The 13,664-nt window shown below is 43.2% G+C and overlaps 2 protein-coding genes across 3 annotated transcripts; both read right to left on the bottom strand.

Annotated features, from left to right (window-relative positions):
- Positions 1 to 5,199: 5,199 nt before the first annotated feature.
- On the bottom strand, positions 5,200 to 6,577 carry LOC104447787 (F-box/kelch-repeat protein At5g43190). Its single transcript, XM_018876496.2, has one exon. The coding sequence runs from the start codon at positions 6,517 to 6,519 to the stop codon at positions 5,365 to 5,367; it is 1,155 nt and encodes a 384-aa protein (XP_018732041.2). The 5' UTR covers positions 6,520 to 6,577; the 3' UTR covers positions 5,200 to 5,364.
- A 515-nt stretch (positions 6,578 to 7,092) lies between these two features.
- On the bottom strand, positions 7,093 to 12,155 carry LOC104447788 (WD repeat-containing protein ATCSA-1). 2 transcript variants are annotated; one of them, XM_039315731.1, is made up of 8 exons: positions 11,815 to 12,155; positions 11,142 to 11,402; positions 10,880 to 11,039; positions 9,890 to 10,068; positions 8,965 to 9,205; positions 7,872 to 8,204; positions 7,496 to 7,561; positions 7,093 to 7,414 (listed from the first exon to the last, which is right to left on the bottom strand). In XM_039315731.1, exons 1-6 carry the CDS (start codon positions 11,962 to 11,964, stop codon positions 8,041 to 8,043), a joined length of 1,155 nt encoding a protein of 384 aa, XP_039171665.1. In that variant the 5' UTR covers positions 11,965 to 12,155; the 3' UTR covers positions 7,093 to 7,414; positions 7,496 to 7,561; positions 7,872 to 8,040. The 2 variants fall into 2 exon arrangements, with proteins under 2 accessions (XP_039171665.1, XP_039171666.1); XM_039315732.1 differs by lacking the exon at positions 7,093 to 7,414 and having other exon boundaries at positions 7,510 to 7,561; positions 7,872 to 7,961; positions 8,049 to 8,204.
- Positions 12,156 to 13,664: the final 1,509 nt, after the last annotated feature.

Below are 13,664 nucleotides of genomic sequence, written 5' to 3'. Positions count from 1 at the left end.
CCTGGAATAACATTTGAAACCTACAAATAAATTAATGGCGACCGAAGATTTCACACGCGTGGTATTAGACAAAGCAACATGATGCAGCAAATCCAAGCAACTCTACACTATCGGACTCTTCTCCCTGACGGACTCTTCGAAAACATGTACTTCTTTATGTAAATGAATATCATCAACTCCACTTGTACTCCCTATTCAGAATCTCAATTATTCGAAGTATCAATCCATGTGAAATAGCATTAAAGATTGAGATTCACCGAGAGATCGAAAAGATATACTTTGTAGTGTAGAGAATCTCATCGTCTGTTTCAATTGAAAAGGAAGAAACCCAGAACATGTATTTTGGGGCAGCAAAGGCAGTCAAAATTGAAGAGATAAAAATGTTGATCCCGTGAGTTTCTATTCCACAAAGAGCTCATTCTTTTGGCAGTGCTTGGAGAAAGTTATTTTTGCCTTAAAAACCTATGGCAGGTCCAAATCACGGATTCATTTGGTATGATTGCAGTTTCGATCATAATTGTGCGGCGTCCGTTATGATTGTGATGCCGTGTGGCATTGTGGTTTATGCATTTCGAAGATGGATTAAAAAATGCAGCACCTTAGAACTGGGTAGAATACCATATTAAAAGTGGCTGTGAAGTGTTCGTAGCTGTAGAGATACCTATAACCATGAAATGTTAAATAAACACCTTAAAATAAAGCAAATGCAAAGGTTCTTCGTGCTTTCACTCAAATGGAAATTAATTTACAAATTAAGCAAATGCAAAATGGTCATCACACAAAAAATTTCTATACATCAAAGTTATATTGGCAGCCAGACATTGTAAATCTACAGCGAAGCATCCGAACTGAAGTAGGAAAACCCAAACAAACAGGTGAAGCATACGGAAGTCTTTAAACATCAAATGTTCGAGATATCTCCAGCAGATCCAAAAACATGTGTGGTGTGGTGGACTCCCCAGGCAATTGCCATCGCAATTGCCCCACCGGTTGCAATCTGTACCAAATCACAATGATGCTTGTTCAATGGTTCGAGACATTCGAACTTTCGCTTCTAGTGTTTCTGACAGGGGCATGCTAATCGCCTCGTCCACTTGCTTTGATGTCACGGTGCTAGCTGATGGCCTAGTGCTCGCTCGAGGGAAGTAGTACACCGGCCAGCTCAAGCTTGCGATGCGGCAACACCGAGGAGCGCAAGAGATGTTTGATCCTATCAGAATTTCGCCTCCATAACTGAGTTACCTTCTACAAAGGATCCAATCATTATACTAGTCAAGTTACATGGACAAAGGCATCGGATGTTGGATATACTACCCGGCTTTTTCCGTAATTCGTGATTAAATCACGTAATTCATGGCACCGGAACCTTTCGCTAATGTCTATCGGATTGCCAAAGTTCAACACATGGAAATCTGTTAAACGTCCTCATCATGTTTCACAAAAATTAAAATCTAATCTCTTGAAAAAAGGCAGAGAAAGTTGAGAGGGGTGGGGGCTCTCATTTGACATTAAAGTCGAATCAAGCAGCCTTTTGAGATATTCACCAATTTCCCGTTCACACTAATTTTCGCAATATATTTTAATTAGTGTCGTTAAGGTAGTGGCTAGAAAAAAGCCAGACTAAGGAGGGTGTGGGGTCAAGTGACTTCCGATACGCTAAAAGATATTATCGTTTTGATTCCCATCATTGACTTAGCCCATAATTCATAAAAAAATATATCTTTTCATACAATAAACCGTTTAAATAGTCACCCAAAAAAAATATTTTTGAAAAAAAAAGAGAGGGAGGGAGGGTTTTTCCATGAATTTTTCAACCCACGCCCGAAGTCCCCGATTTCTAATTTCATGATTGACGGGTCATTCAGGTAAATACGAAAGGAAGGGAGAGGAGAGTGGAAAGAAATGTCACTAAGATCAGTCAAGATAACTAATTGTGAGCCGTACAATTGGACTTATTATAGGGGAGAAACAGACGGGTTAAACCGTTTGTCATCATTCGATTTACGACGTAATTCATCAGCCAGTCACCTTCGTTTTCTATCATGGGAGCATAGAGATTTTCTTGCCTAGCATCAAAAGGAAGATGCTGTCAATATCAAACATCGAGGTTCGTGAGCCAATCACAAGTCATCTCAACGAGAAAATAGCCTAAGCAAACATCAGCGCCAACCACCGTCGGTGTTACGTCCCCCGCTCTAACCCGAACATGAAAGAGGTATACATATTGTTGTGGTAAATCGATCCACAAAACCTGAATATAAAACGATTTGAGTTTCGCTAGGGTTTCGTTTTCTTTGTTTGCGAAATTGTTTAATAAACACTATTTACTACGATTGTTTTGGGTTTTGAAATGGGTTAGATAACGTGTTTCTAATTAGTTTTGTTTTATAATTCGAAATCAAACCGAATCGCGATACATCCATTTGTTTTACTTCCTATCTAAACAAAAAAAGAAAATCCGAACTAGAAAGATTCAATTTTGTTTTAGTTGCTTTGGTTAGGTTCAAGTTTCAATTCGGGTGGTTCTTTTTTCACTCCCTCAGTAGGTATGTTAAAGATTTTTGCGCTTTATTTGTTAATAGAAATTGTGAGGAAACTGGAGGAAAGAAAAATAAATTTTAATTTCCTCATTCTTAAAGAGGAATGATGCGAAAGAAAATGAAGTTAGTGATTAGCCAAAAGATACTTTGGTTGGGGAAAATGAAATCTTCTCCTTTCTCCTACCAGTTGCAGGCCCCTAGAAGGTTCAATACATGACATTACATTCCATTCAACATCAAATCTTCAATGACGTCTTTGTCAAAAGCTCCCATCCACATTCTGTTAGATATTTCCCACCAAATTTTTCACCTACATCTCCCATCACGACACCAACACTTTTCGCCAGAGCTTCTACGATGTCGTCTTTTTCACATGTTCAGATGACCAGAACGTACTTCTTTCGTCTTATCCTCAATTAGGGTAGCACTACCTATTTCTCAAACACGCTCATTTATAGTCATGTCTCTTCTAAAGCCCCCATTCTAGCGATTGGTATAGGACACAGCATTCTGGGCCATAAATTCTATAGCTATATGATAATAGCATCTCCAGCGGATCATCATCTGCATAGCGAGCCCCAACGCATTGAATGTATGATACAATCTGCGAGTGAATCCTAAAATCAGCGAAACAACGGAAGTACAGCAAAAGGCCACGAGTCCAACTTCACACGGGATGCACAATGTCGTATCCAGGGCCCGGATCGTTGGACAGTGTCAAGACAGAGCAGCTCTGTCCTAGTAGTTTGCAGCAGAATTTCTCGAACCACCCAGAGGGAGAAAAAAAAACCATTTTACACTGTCATTTCTTCTTCTCTTATACCAAAGCATCCCTAATAATAGGAGAAATTACAGCTTACAATGAGGTCGTTCGGTTCGCTAGATTCCACACGACAAGCTCATGCACAACACTAGCACGCAATCGACTCTTGATTTCGGCTAAAAAAATTCTGATCATTTCGCTTTTCCTATAAGCAGAAATTACAATATTTGGATGCATGGGTGACTCCTCTCTCTGACGGACAAATTCAAAAGTAGAGGCAGACCGAGTAGACCTATGTCAAATGATTTCAAATTTTTACCCCAAAGTTTTCAGGTCAATGCCTTTAAGACTGAGGCAAATTGGCCTTAAAAAATCGCGTAACACTCGTTCGGCAGGTTTTATTTAAACTAAAACCAAATTATAGTTGATGAGAGAGAGAGAGAGAGAGAGGCAGTCGAGAGTGAGCAATATGTTCTCAAGAGATTGTTCGCAAGGAATGAGCAATAGAATTTTACTCGAGCAACGGAAGAAGAAGAAGAAAAATGAAAGAGAGAACTAAATCTCGATTTAATTTGGGGAATTTATCCATCTTTTACGTAGTTGCATTGTTCCTGTCTTAGTTGCCAGATAAATTCCACCGACAAAGATTTGACCGGCCAATGAGTTCAAGCCCTTATTTGAGATTACTTAGCCATTTCAAACCTTTATTTGAGACAAAATGCTGTTTTTTTTAGAAAATGACACCACTTTATTTCCCTAAATTTTGGGGTAAAAAAGCTTTGACAAGGTAAAATTTCCCTCTATGTCCTTCCATTGCTGATGAGAGATTCAAAAGCGGGCCTGCCTTGTTTCCTGTCATTTCTCTCTCACTTTGAACATCCAAACAAGGAAAGTTTCTCTCAAGGAAATTACTTGCTTCCATTTTTTCAAGTTCATCAAGCATTTCTATTCTCCTGTGAATTGCACGACAACAATTTTCTCTTTTTTACATGAGAAGAAAATCGTATATAAGAAATTGTAAACGTTCGTAATTGGATTGTTCGACAAATATTCTGAAATTATTATTTAAATAAATTATATCCATCATACCTCCAAAGTAAAAGATAAGGAATTCACAACTTTCTGCTCCACTTTCAAGGATCACTAGGGACATAATGTTGTTAGTAACAATAAACAATGATGCCGTGCTATGAAGTATTCTAGACGGGCTTATTAACCACGCTTAGCAGGAAAAAAAAAGAGAGAGAGAGAGAGGTTTGATTATATTGTCATGAAATGATAACGCGAATCAATCAACAAATCAAAACTATGGATGATTAGAGTAAGTACATCAATTATACATCAAAATGAGCCCAATAACCTAACAATCCTCTGCAAGCTTTGTCCTACTATAATTTCAGTTGTTTGAAAAGTTTGATATATAGCAATCATCTTTTGTCAAGAGACAGAGGTGTAAAACGGCGACCAAAATGACCAAATTTAGACGGAGGGTCGATTGAATGGACGAGTTGCAAGCTTTGAACGAGTCGAGATTCTAGAGGGTTGGCGGACTTGGGACTTTGCCCGCAGCGGACAGGAAAGGACACAAGAGGCGTGGCTAGTCATTCGTCCAGTAGGACACTCAAGGCCGCCGCTCCGAAACAGTTGGGACAGTTCGGTTGGCCAAATCGAGGTTGGGTGTGTGCTCTACATCAAACCACGTCCTACTCCAATCCTCTCTCATGAATTCGCCCCAAAATGATAACCAAACAGGCAATAACGTGACTGAACTGATTAGCATTGACCCCGAGCTCCCTCGAGTCGAGACGGCGGCGTGCAAGGCGAACCGCCGGACTGAGAATAGCACGGCAATTCTCCCTACTAAGACTAACCCAATTCTACCATCAGTGAATGATCTGCAACACGAAATGAATCGAGATTTTATAGAACAGAGCGTCGTGATTCTGATCTGTGCAATACTAGCGCAAAAACTGCGACTTTAATTTATTTCAACAGACGGGACGGCAGGCTAATTGTAATGCGATTCGAGGTTTTATAGAACAAAGCTCGAGCCTAGAAGCCTCAAGCCATGGCGGATATCTCTGGAAGAAAGGAGTACCACTTAAAGCCGCAGCTCCACTTCTCCGGGAGCGACGGGCACTTGGGCAACCAGTGCCACGTCCGCCTCGAAGCCCTGTAGTACAGAATCTCCGGCCAGGTGTAGCAGCAGATGCACACCATCCCCTGGTGCCAGAAGCAGTACACGTGCTCGTAGTTGTGGTAGCACACCGACATGAATTTCCGGCACATCGGCTCCGGCAAGCTCTCCACCTCCTCCCACCTCCCCGATAATCCTCCTCCTCCTCCGCCGCCGCGCAGCGCCCACAGCTTCATGCCCCTCGCTATCCCGTTCTCCCCGATCCCCCCCACCAGGTACAGCCTCTCGCCGCCGTCGCTCACCAGCCTCGCGAAGGTGAGCTGGTGGGGCGGCGGCGGCAGCAGCTCGGGCCCGCAGCGCTCCGTCGTCCCGGCCTCCGGGTCGAAGCGCACGATCGAGAATGGCTCCGCCGTCGCGAAGTAGAGGCGCCCGTCGAAGTACGCGCCCTCCTGGTGGTAGGTTTCGCCCAGGATCCGGTCAAACCCGTTGACTTTCCGCCAGGAGTGGAATCTGGAGTCGTACAGGAACGCTTCGAACCGGGAGGAGCCGGAGGCGAGGATGAGGATCCGGTAGCCGAGCTTCGGGGTGGAGACGAAGGTGAGGAGCTCGAAGACGAAGGGGAAGGACGGGAACTTGATCTCCCGCCGGGACCGGGTCAGGAGGTTGCATATGAGGAAGGAGGAGGAGTTGGGGAGGGAGAAGCAGAGGAGGCCGTTGGAGGCGGAGATGAGGGAGGAGTTCTTGGAGGTGGGGAGGAGGAGGGAGGGGGAGAGGGCGGAGGAGTGCCACGCGCCGGCGGTGGAGTCGTAGAGCGGGTAGTGCTGGGGGCAGTTGGGGTGGGAGAGGAGGAGGAAGGAGGAGAGAGACGTGGAGGAGGAGGAGTGTCTGGAGACGAAGGAAGGAGCGAAGAGTAGGGAGTTGAAGTGCTTGCAGGTGGAGCGGAGCGGGAGGAAGGCCCTGAGGGGAAGGAAGGAGAGGAGGTGCTCGAGCAGCTCCCGGGGCAGCAGGCTCCAGATCCTGGGATCCATTTCGACGATCCGGGTCGGCGACGGCGGCGGTGCTGCTCGCCTCCCGTGCATGGTGGTGGCCCTTTCCTCGATCAGATATCGCTGCCAGAACAGGGAACGATGAAGCGTTTTCAGTTCTAATAACCCTCTCTCGGGGGAGGTGGGGTCATTGACTTTTTGACCTTTTGACCTTTTTGACTTTGGGAAAACGATGGGCGTTTTCCTCACAGCATGGTTCTGGACTGTGGCGTATTCGAAAGAGCAGGCCGGACGGCATGGAGATTCGAAAGAGCAGGCCGGCCACATCTTTCCTTCGGATAGAGCAATACCGTTTCAACTGAGAGATTTCGATGAGTCGTCAATCGCCAGAATAGTCCAAACGCATCTGCCAAATCGCTTTTCTTGCCACACCATGGTATCTAGTCACAAGACTCACAACCACCACAACTACAAGAGGCAACGGTTCATACACGCATAACTTGCCATTTGGGGCACTTTCTAGGCCGGCTTCAAAACCCTAAGCCGAAAAGGAATAGGAATTCATTTCCTGGACGGTTCACTTGTTAATGTATTGTCGATTTAACAGACCTCGAGTTGATTTTCTCGACCAGGACTGAAAAGGGCAAGTCAGTGGAGAAAAGTGAGTTACAGAAACAGAGCGGCATCATGCACCATTTACTCGAGGAAGTCCCTCGGATGATGTCGGCCTGTATTCGTCTAATGAAACGAGATATTCGAGAGACTAACAAATATTTCCAGTTTCGACAAGTTTATTGTCCTTCCTCGGAATAGAGAGAATGGGCTGCAATGAATGAAAGCCAGATTAAACCTGGCTGTACACAGATTACAATAATTACAGTCATGACTCAATACTTTTATTGCATAGAACTGGTCTATACAAATGTAGGTAGAGGAGCCATGCACGTCAATCGCTCCATGAGTCCTCATTCCCTGTAGCTCCTTCGTCCTGCACGTATGATTCAAGTGAATAACAGATCGACAGCTCCATCAAACTTATGAACTCAACACTTCAGTAACAAGGTCGTACCGCTTCATAAGAGATGAATGGTGACCATACAAGTATCTGTCTATCGTTGCCGCCGGTGTATAATTCCTGTGGGCATTATTGTCTATGTCAACAACCAGAATGCGTAATATACTTTATGAAACACCCCTTGAGGGAAGAAAAAAAATGAAGATTCTATAAAAATATCCGTAGAACTTCGTGATACGGGAATAAAATGGTAGGAAATCCGCACCAACACATAATTCACAGAGGCAGATGAGATGCCTATTTCATGGGGGAAAAAGAAGACACGTTTATGCGATATTCCAGCTTCTAGATAACATTATCATACATAAAATGGAGTAACAAGTCCAATATGGTACAACTGACAAACAATGCAGAGATTGACCATTTTTACCTGATCCTGTGCATTATAACAGCAGCAGTTCACATACTCATAGTGGCCCCGAAACGTGAAGACTGTCTTCCCTGACCAGAAATTAAATGCCTATCGAATGCAATTGGAAGCTTAATTTAATTGTCCCATTAATTCTCCAAGTAAATCGTAGGGAAAAAGAAGGAAGGTATCATATACTTTCACCACCTGTCATGCACGGGACAAAAACAAGTGCGGAATCCTCGCATATCGACAGCCTTATGGGCTTGTTTGTCTGCAGGCGCACTGTTTCAAAGTTTACAAGCGTGTTGCACCCTGATTCAATGTCCCATAGTCGTAATCTCGAATCAGAACCTGACAGAGAGAGGGAGATAAATATCGATAGGTAAGGTGCAATCACAAATGTCTAGCTGGCTCTTTTGATAAACTGAAAAATAAGTGATGCAAAATCTGAGTACAGATTAAGCACTGAAGTCTTTAAGTATCGAAAACAAAGATAAGTTATCCAATACCATTTGAAAGTTAACTAACAAAATATTACTGTTTTCTTATTAAACATGGAATGGTGAACATTATTGGCGTGTTTTGACGATATAATCAATAAGATTTTACTTTCCATCATATCACTTAACCAATTAAGTAAGTCATTTTCACTTATCACATAAAGTGATTTTTGACTTCAACCAATCAATTAAGATATGTGTAGCTACTGGTTCTCGATTGAAATTAATAACATGAAGTGCTGAAAAGTTTGAACTTCAGCACTAAATGTGGTTATCAAACAGATTCATGAAGGAGAAAGTTCTATGACTAATTATAATGCTAGTTCTGAGAACTCATGAAACTTGAGACCAACGAATACAAAAGAGATCACCAACTGATTCTGACAAAGTTTTTAAAAGTGGAACATGTTTGAGGCCAGTTTGCGCCAATGAAAAACATAATTATGGCAAAATGTTTGACCAACCATAGAATAAAGGCATATTTTTCTAAAAACCATAACATTGTGAAATTATTAGCCAACCAAACAACTTGTTATCCTGTGCTATAAAATCCTTGTAAGTTAATGCTAGTTGCTAGATGAGGTTCAATTTGGGATGGGACAGAGCTGAACCTGCACTAAAGAGGTACATGCCGTCTTCTGATACTTTTAACCCAGTGACAGCACCATAATGAGCAGTAGCACGATCCTGACCAGACAACATCCCTGGATGTAACCTGTGTTTAATAGGTCCCTTCACAGAAATTCTATTTGAACCTGGATGCTTGTTACCATTTCCATGGGAAGATTTCCTTGACAGCACTGCCGCTTTTGACATATTTTGGCCTCCTGACAATGATCTAGAAGTTGAACCCTGTGCAAGAATGTCATTGTCCAAATGTCCCAGCAAGGTAGTCAACAAAAGAAAATATCAAAAGAAGAAAACCAGATATAAGAATCATCAAAAACCTGCTAGCTTGAGATTAATACTCAAATAATATTCAGAAACACAATTTTCAGTCCAACTAATTGGATGCTCAATGATTGTTGTGAATTAACAACCTATTCACTATGCTAAACCTTCTCTGTTTCCTGAATAAGGAAAAAAAAATTATCCAGAGGGCAGCCTTCATGCCAACTAACTTAAAAACAACTAACTTCAAAAGCAGTTCTTCCAAAGAAGATTTAGACAATAAACTGAAAAGTAGTTTGCACAAATAAAAAAATCTTTTTCCCCACGTTGGGGGAAAAAAAAAGGATCTCTCACTGAGGACATTTCTTCAGGCCCCCCACAAGTTAGATGTTCATTAACATTTTCATTTGAAACCACCACTATTTGATGTACTAAATTAGTAACAATTCATATTAGATAGTTAGGAGGACAAGTATTGGGCATGGACTCCACTCCAGGCAATTCTATTTGAAGAATAGTCATAAAAATCTGAAATTAGATGCTAACACAAAGTCAATTAACCAAAACAAGATAAAGGTGATCTTCACGCTTTATTGGAAGGCACACCAAAATGCAGATGCAAGTCACCACGCAAGACACAAACACCTTTGTCATTGCAGAGCGCTCCAAAAGAGGTGGCCGCCTTCCAAGTTGAGAGTGAGATTGATCTAAGACACGAAAGCATCCTGCACGTCTGATATCCCAAAAGCGTATTGCACCATCGCACCCTCCAGTTACCAGGACATACTCGCTAGAATTAGACCACTGGACTGTCATTACTCCATCTGCTACCATGAAAAGGATGAGTTATATGCACTAGGTACCCTAGCTATAGTGCAGCATCAAATTCTTTCGCATACTACTTTATTTCCCCTTTCAGCCAAAACATTCATTCACCTGTTATATACAAGTGCTTGTTTCATTAGCCAAAAAGATTGGAGGGATATAAGATTTTTTTACTAAGATGGTTCACCAAAGCATGGAGGATGGACATCCAGAAGATAGTCCATGCAAGCAATTGGCTGCTATTTAACCTATCAAAAGGAAGCATAAATGGAATATGTAATATATTTAACAGAAACAGCAAAAGAGAGACTGTGAAATGGTAAAAACATAGCAAAACCTTTATTTAAGCTTGAGCAACCACTCAGAAACTGTGATGCAAGATTTGCTGTGGAGCCATCACCTTGTCTTATCTTGATGAAAATCTTGCTTATAGAAGGTTCTGAATGGTGTGCTCCTTAGATGATCCTAGACCAACCAAGTTTCAGTGAGAGACAATTACCCTAGCTCTTTATAGAAAAGGGTGAGGGTTCTTTTGAAACAGCAATAGATTCATGTCTACCATAACATATCTTCAAGAGGGTAAACTAAGAGTAGTAACTAATGGAGGGTAGCTTCTGTATGCTGTATCTCTTTAACCCCACATACTCAGGGCAGGTAAACTGATCATTGGCAACAAGACAAAAGACAAGAAGAAACTGACTCTAACACGTGAAGATTATCAAATGGAAGGGGTCCTGAACAGAACAAGATCTAGTTCAACTGTCATAAAGTGAAACTGGTTGAAGAAAATGACTAAAACAACTGGTGTACCTCGATGACCAGACAACGTGTGAGCAAATGCACCTGAGGCAATATCACACAGTCGGACTTGAACATCTTCAGTTCCAGCAGCAATTAGCATGTGAGACGTTGCCAATGAGGACATGGAAGTACTATAAACCTTCCCAGGCATTTTGAAATTCATCACCACCTGTGTAAGATACAAAGATTTTCAGGAAACATAATAGGAACGACAGAAGCAAAATGAAAAATCCCAAGAAGCATCTGGAAGAAGAACAGAAAGAGCCTTTGCCTGCGTTGAATTTGTATCCCAGACTTTTATATAGTGATCATACGAGCCGGTGACAAAAAGCCCTGTGTCGATGGGATACCATATGGCCGAGGAAATTGCATACTTATGCCGGTGCTCGTGCTGCTTATCAATGACAAAGAGGGGTCTGTGCTTCGCGATCAGCCCACCTCCCTCGAGCTTCTGCGGTTGTTGGACGTCATAAACCGCAGCCGACGCATCCGACGCGCCGGACAACAGGTAGCGGCCCTCCGTCAAATCAACCTGCATTCCACAATCGAAGCTCCTCATAATTACTAACAAGCTAACATCTTGCCAAGACCAACGTAACATCGCAACATCATCAGCCGGGCACACGCAATGTCGGAGACGAGAAACGCAGCGAAGAGTTACGCCCTTCGGTTTCGAACGCGAGAGAGGCGTGGAGCAGCTGCTCCATAGTGATCAGCATCACATCACATTCCAACTTCACATTTCCCCTTCCTTATCAGTTCTCCAGTTCAACAAGAAAAAAAGCTACGAAATACAGAAAAAACTGCTCCGCGACGAACTCTTTCGATCACGACCTAGCTCGAAGCATCAGCGGCCGCCGGAATCGAACCGGCATCGACCACAAGAACGCGCGGCGAAAAGGCAAAATCCGCAATCGGCGAGGAGGAGGGGGAGGAGCACCGACCTGGAGAGAGTTGACGGAGCCTTTGTGGGGGGAGACGATGTCCTTGTGGTTGGAGAGGTGGAGGGAAGCGACGCGGCTGGATTTGACCCGGCTGGCGAAGGAACGTGGGCGGAGTCCGCCCGATTCTCTCTTCTCGATGTCCCTCCACATTCTTCGAGCATCTTCTTCGTCTCTCTCTCTCTCTCTCTCTTCTCCAAAGCTCCGAACGAGTTCAGAACTTGAGAAGGAAGAAGGAGATTCAGGGCGTCTGCGAAATGTTCTGGTTCGAGCCCAGGAAGAAGAAGAAGAAGAAGACGACGACGACGACGACGAGGACGGCGGCGGTGAAGGAGGAAGATGATTCGAGAATTCCAAGTTTTTTATTTTTTTCCCTTTTTATGGGCCGACATTTACCGGCCCAATGCAGGGGAGTGTTGGGAGATTTGAACTGGGCTCCTGTACTTTTATTGGGCCTGCATGTGATTCGATCTCTTGAGTGACTCTAACCCAAATCTTCTTCTCTTAACGAGCCGCCGCCGCCGCCGCCGCCGCCGCCGCCTCCTCCGCCGCCCCTGCCTCCTCCCGTGACGTCGCCTCGGCCTCCAAGTGTGCCCCGTCAAATGGCTATCCCTCCTCTCTCCCTCCTTATTTCGCCCTCCTCCCCTCTTCGGTACTTTCATCGCTTGACTCGGGGTTGGAAAACGGTTGTCGACTTCGAAAAGCCCAGCAAGGCTTGAATCGTGCTCGAGCAATTTCCAAGCCTAAATCTCAATTCTCAGCTTTTATGCCATGCGCCTCGTCCTCGCAGGCAGCAACAGTACCAATTGCAATGTACAAGATCTTGGGACACTTACCAATAAGGCATGTGACGAGTGTTGAGGGACGACGGAATGGGCATTAACAGAGGGAGAGACGAGCTAAGGAGAGAATAGAGTTGGTGGGGTTAGTCTCTGCTAGAGGGGCGATGAAGCGACGCCGGCGAAGTCGTCGAGGGGCAAAGGCCACCAATGACGGATGGCATAAGGTGGAGGTGGTGGTGGGGACACGCCCCATTCTCTATTTGGTCTTGCTTTTTTAGTATGATGATTAATAAATAAGTGGCACACATTCGAAGTATCGATAATATGATAATAAGATATAGACATAGCATATGAAAACAATGCCCACAATACATACCCATCAAAATTAAACTATTGGCATGATTATTCATGTATAATCGTGTCGAATTGTTATTTTTAATTTGGTATTTTCACATTTAAAAAATAAAAGAAGTTGCTTTCCATTTTGATATGCTAATTAAATAAGCTACAGACAATATGCCCATCCAGAATCATTGCCATAACTTTACATTTTCTATCGGCAAATCTTAATGACGATTGGTCCGGAAGTCATCGGACTTCTAGAAAAGGGAATCAAGGAATAAACATGCACATCTTCCTAAATTCATCTGTTTATATATATACACATCTAGAAGCCCCTAATTAATAATAACGAATTAGGTAAATTGCCTAAATTCTATGCGGCCGTACTTTTGTCTTTTTCTTGACAAAATTACAAATGGTGTGCTCTAGTTTTCCTTTATTAAATAGACTACCGAAGCAACGGTCCCATTTGGGATTTGACAAAACGTCCCACCCTCTCTTGAACCCTGGCCCCATGAACTCGTTTTCCTCCTGCCGAGGAGCTAAGATGGATAGATATGCCAAATTATTTGTATCACATTTCAGAACTCGATTAATCACATTGATGGCGACGGTTTCATAAGTGTCGGACTATTGAGTTGGGAAAACACAAAATAGTTACGACTCTATCTTAACGGATATGGGGTCCTTATGATAACATCCAGAAAGAGTCGTCAACACTTATCGTCT

Source organism: Eucalyptus grandis, chromosome 6 (genome assembly GCF_016545825.1).
Source record: "Eucalyptus grandis isolate ANBG69807.140 chromosome 6, ASM1654582v1, whole genome shotgun sequence".
In the NCBI taxonomy this organism is placed as follows: domain Eukaryota; kingdom Viridiplantae; phylum Streptophyta; class Magnoliopsida; order Myrtales; family Myrtaceae; genus Eucalyptus; species Eucalyptus grandis.
Note: the sequence above shows the minus strand (reverse complement) of the source record. Positions and strands in the feature narration are given on the sequence as shown.

Bases quoted from the DNA above. Each gene is read 5' to 3' on its own strand.
- LOC104447787 (XM_018876496.2), bottom strand. From the start codon at position 6,519: ATGCACGGGAGGCGAGCAGCACCGCCGCCGTCGCCGACCCGGATCGTC.
- LOC104447788 (XM_039315731.1), bottom strand. From the start codon at position 11,964: ATGTGGAGGGACATCGAGAAGAGAGAATCGGGCGGACTCCGCCCACGT. The intron at 9,206-9,889 runs GTGTTTGTGTCT...ATTCTTGCACAG, and splicing joins AGCGCTCTGCAATGACAAAG to GGTTCAACTTCTAGATCATT. The intron at 8,205-8,964 runs GTTCAGCTCTGT...TCTCTCTGTCAG, and splicing joins CATGTACCTCTTTAGTGCAG to GTTCTGATTCGAGATTACGA.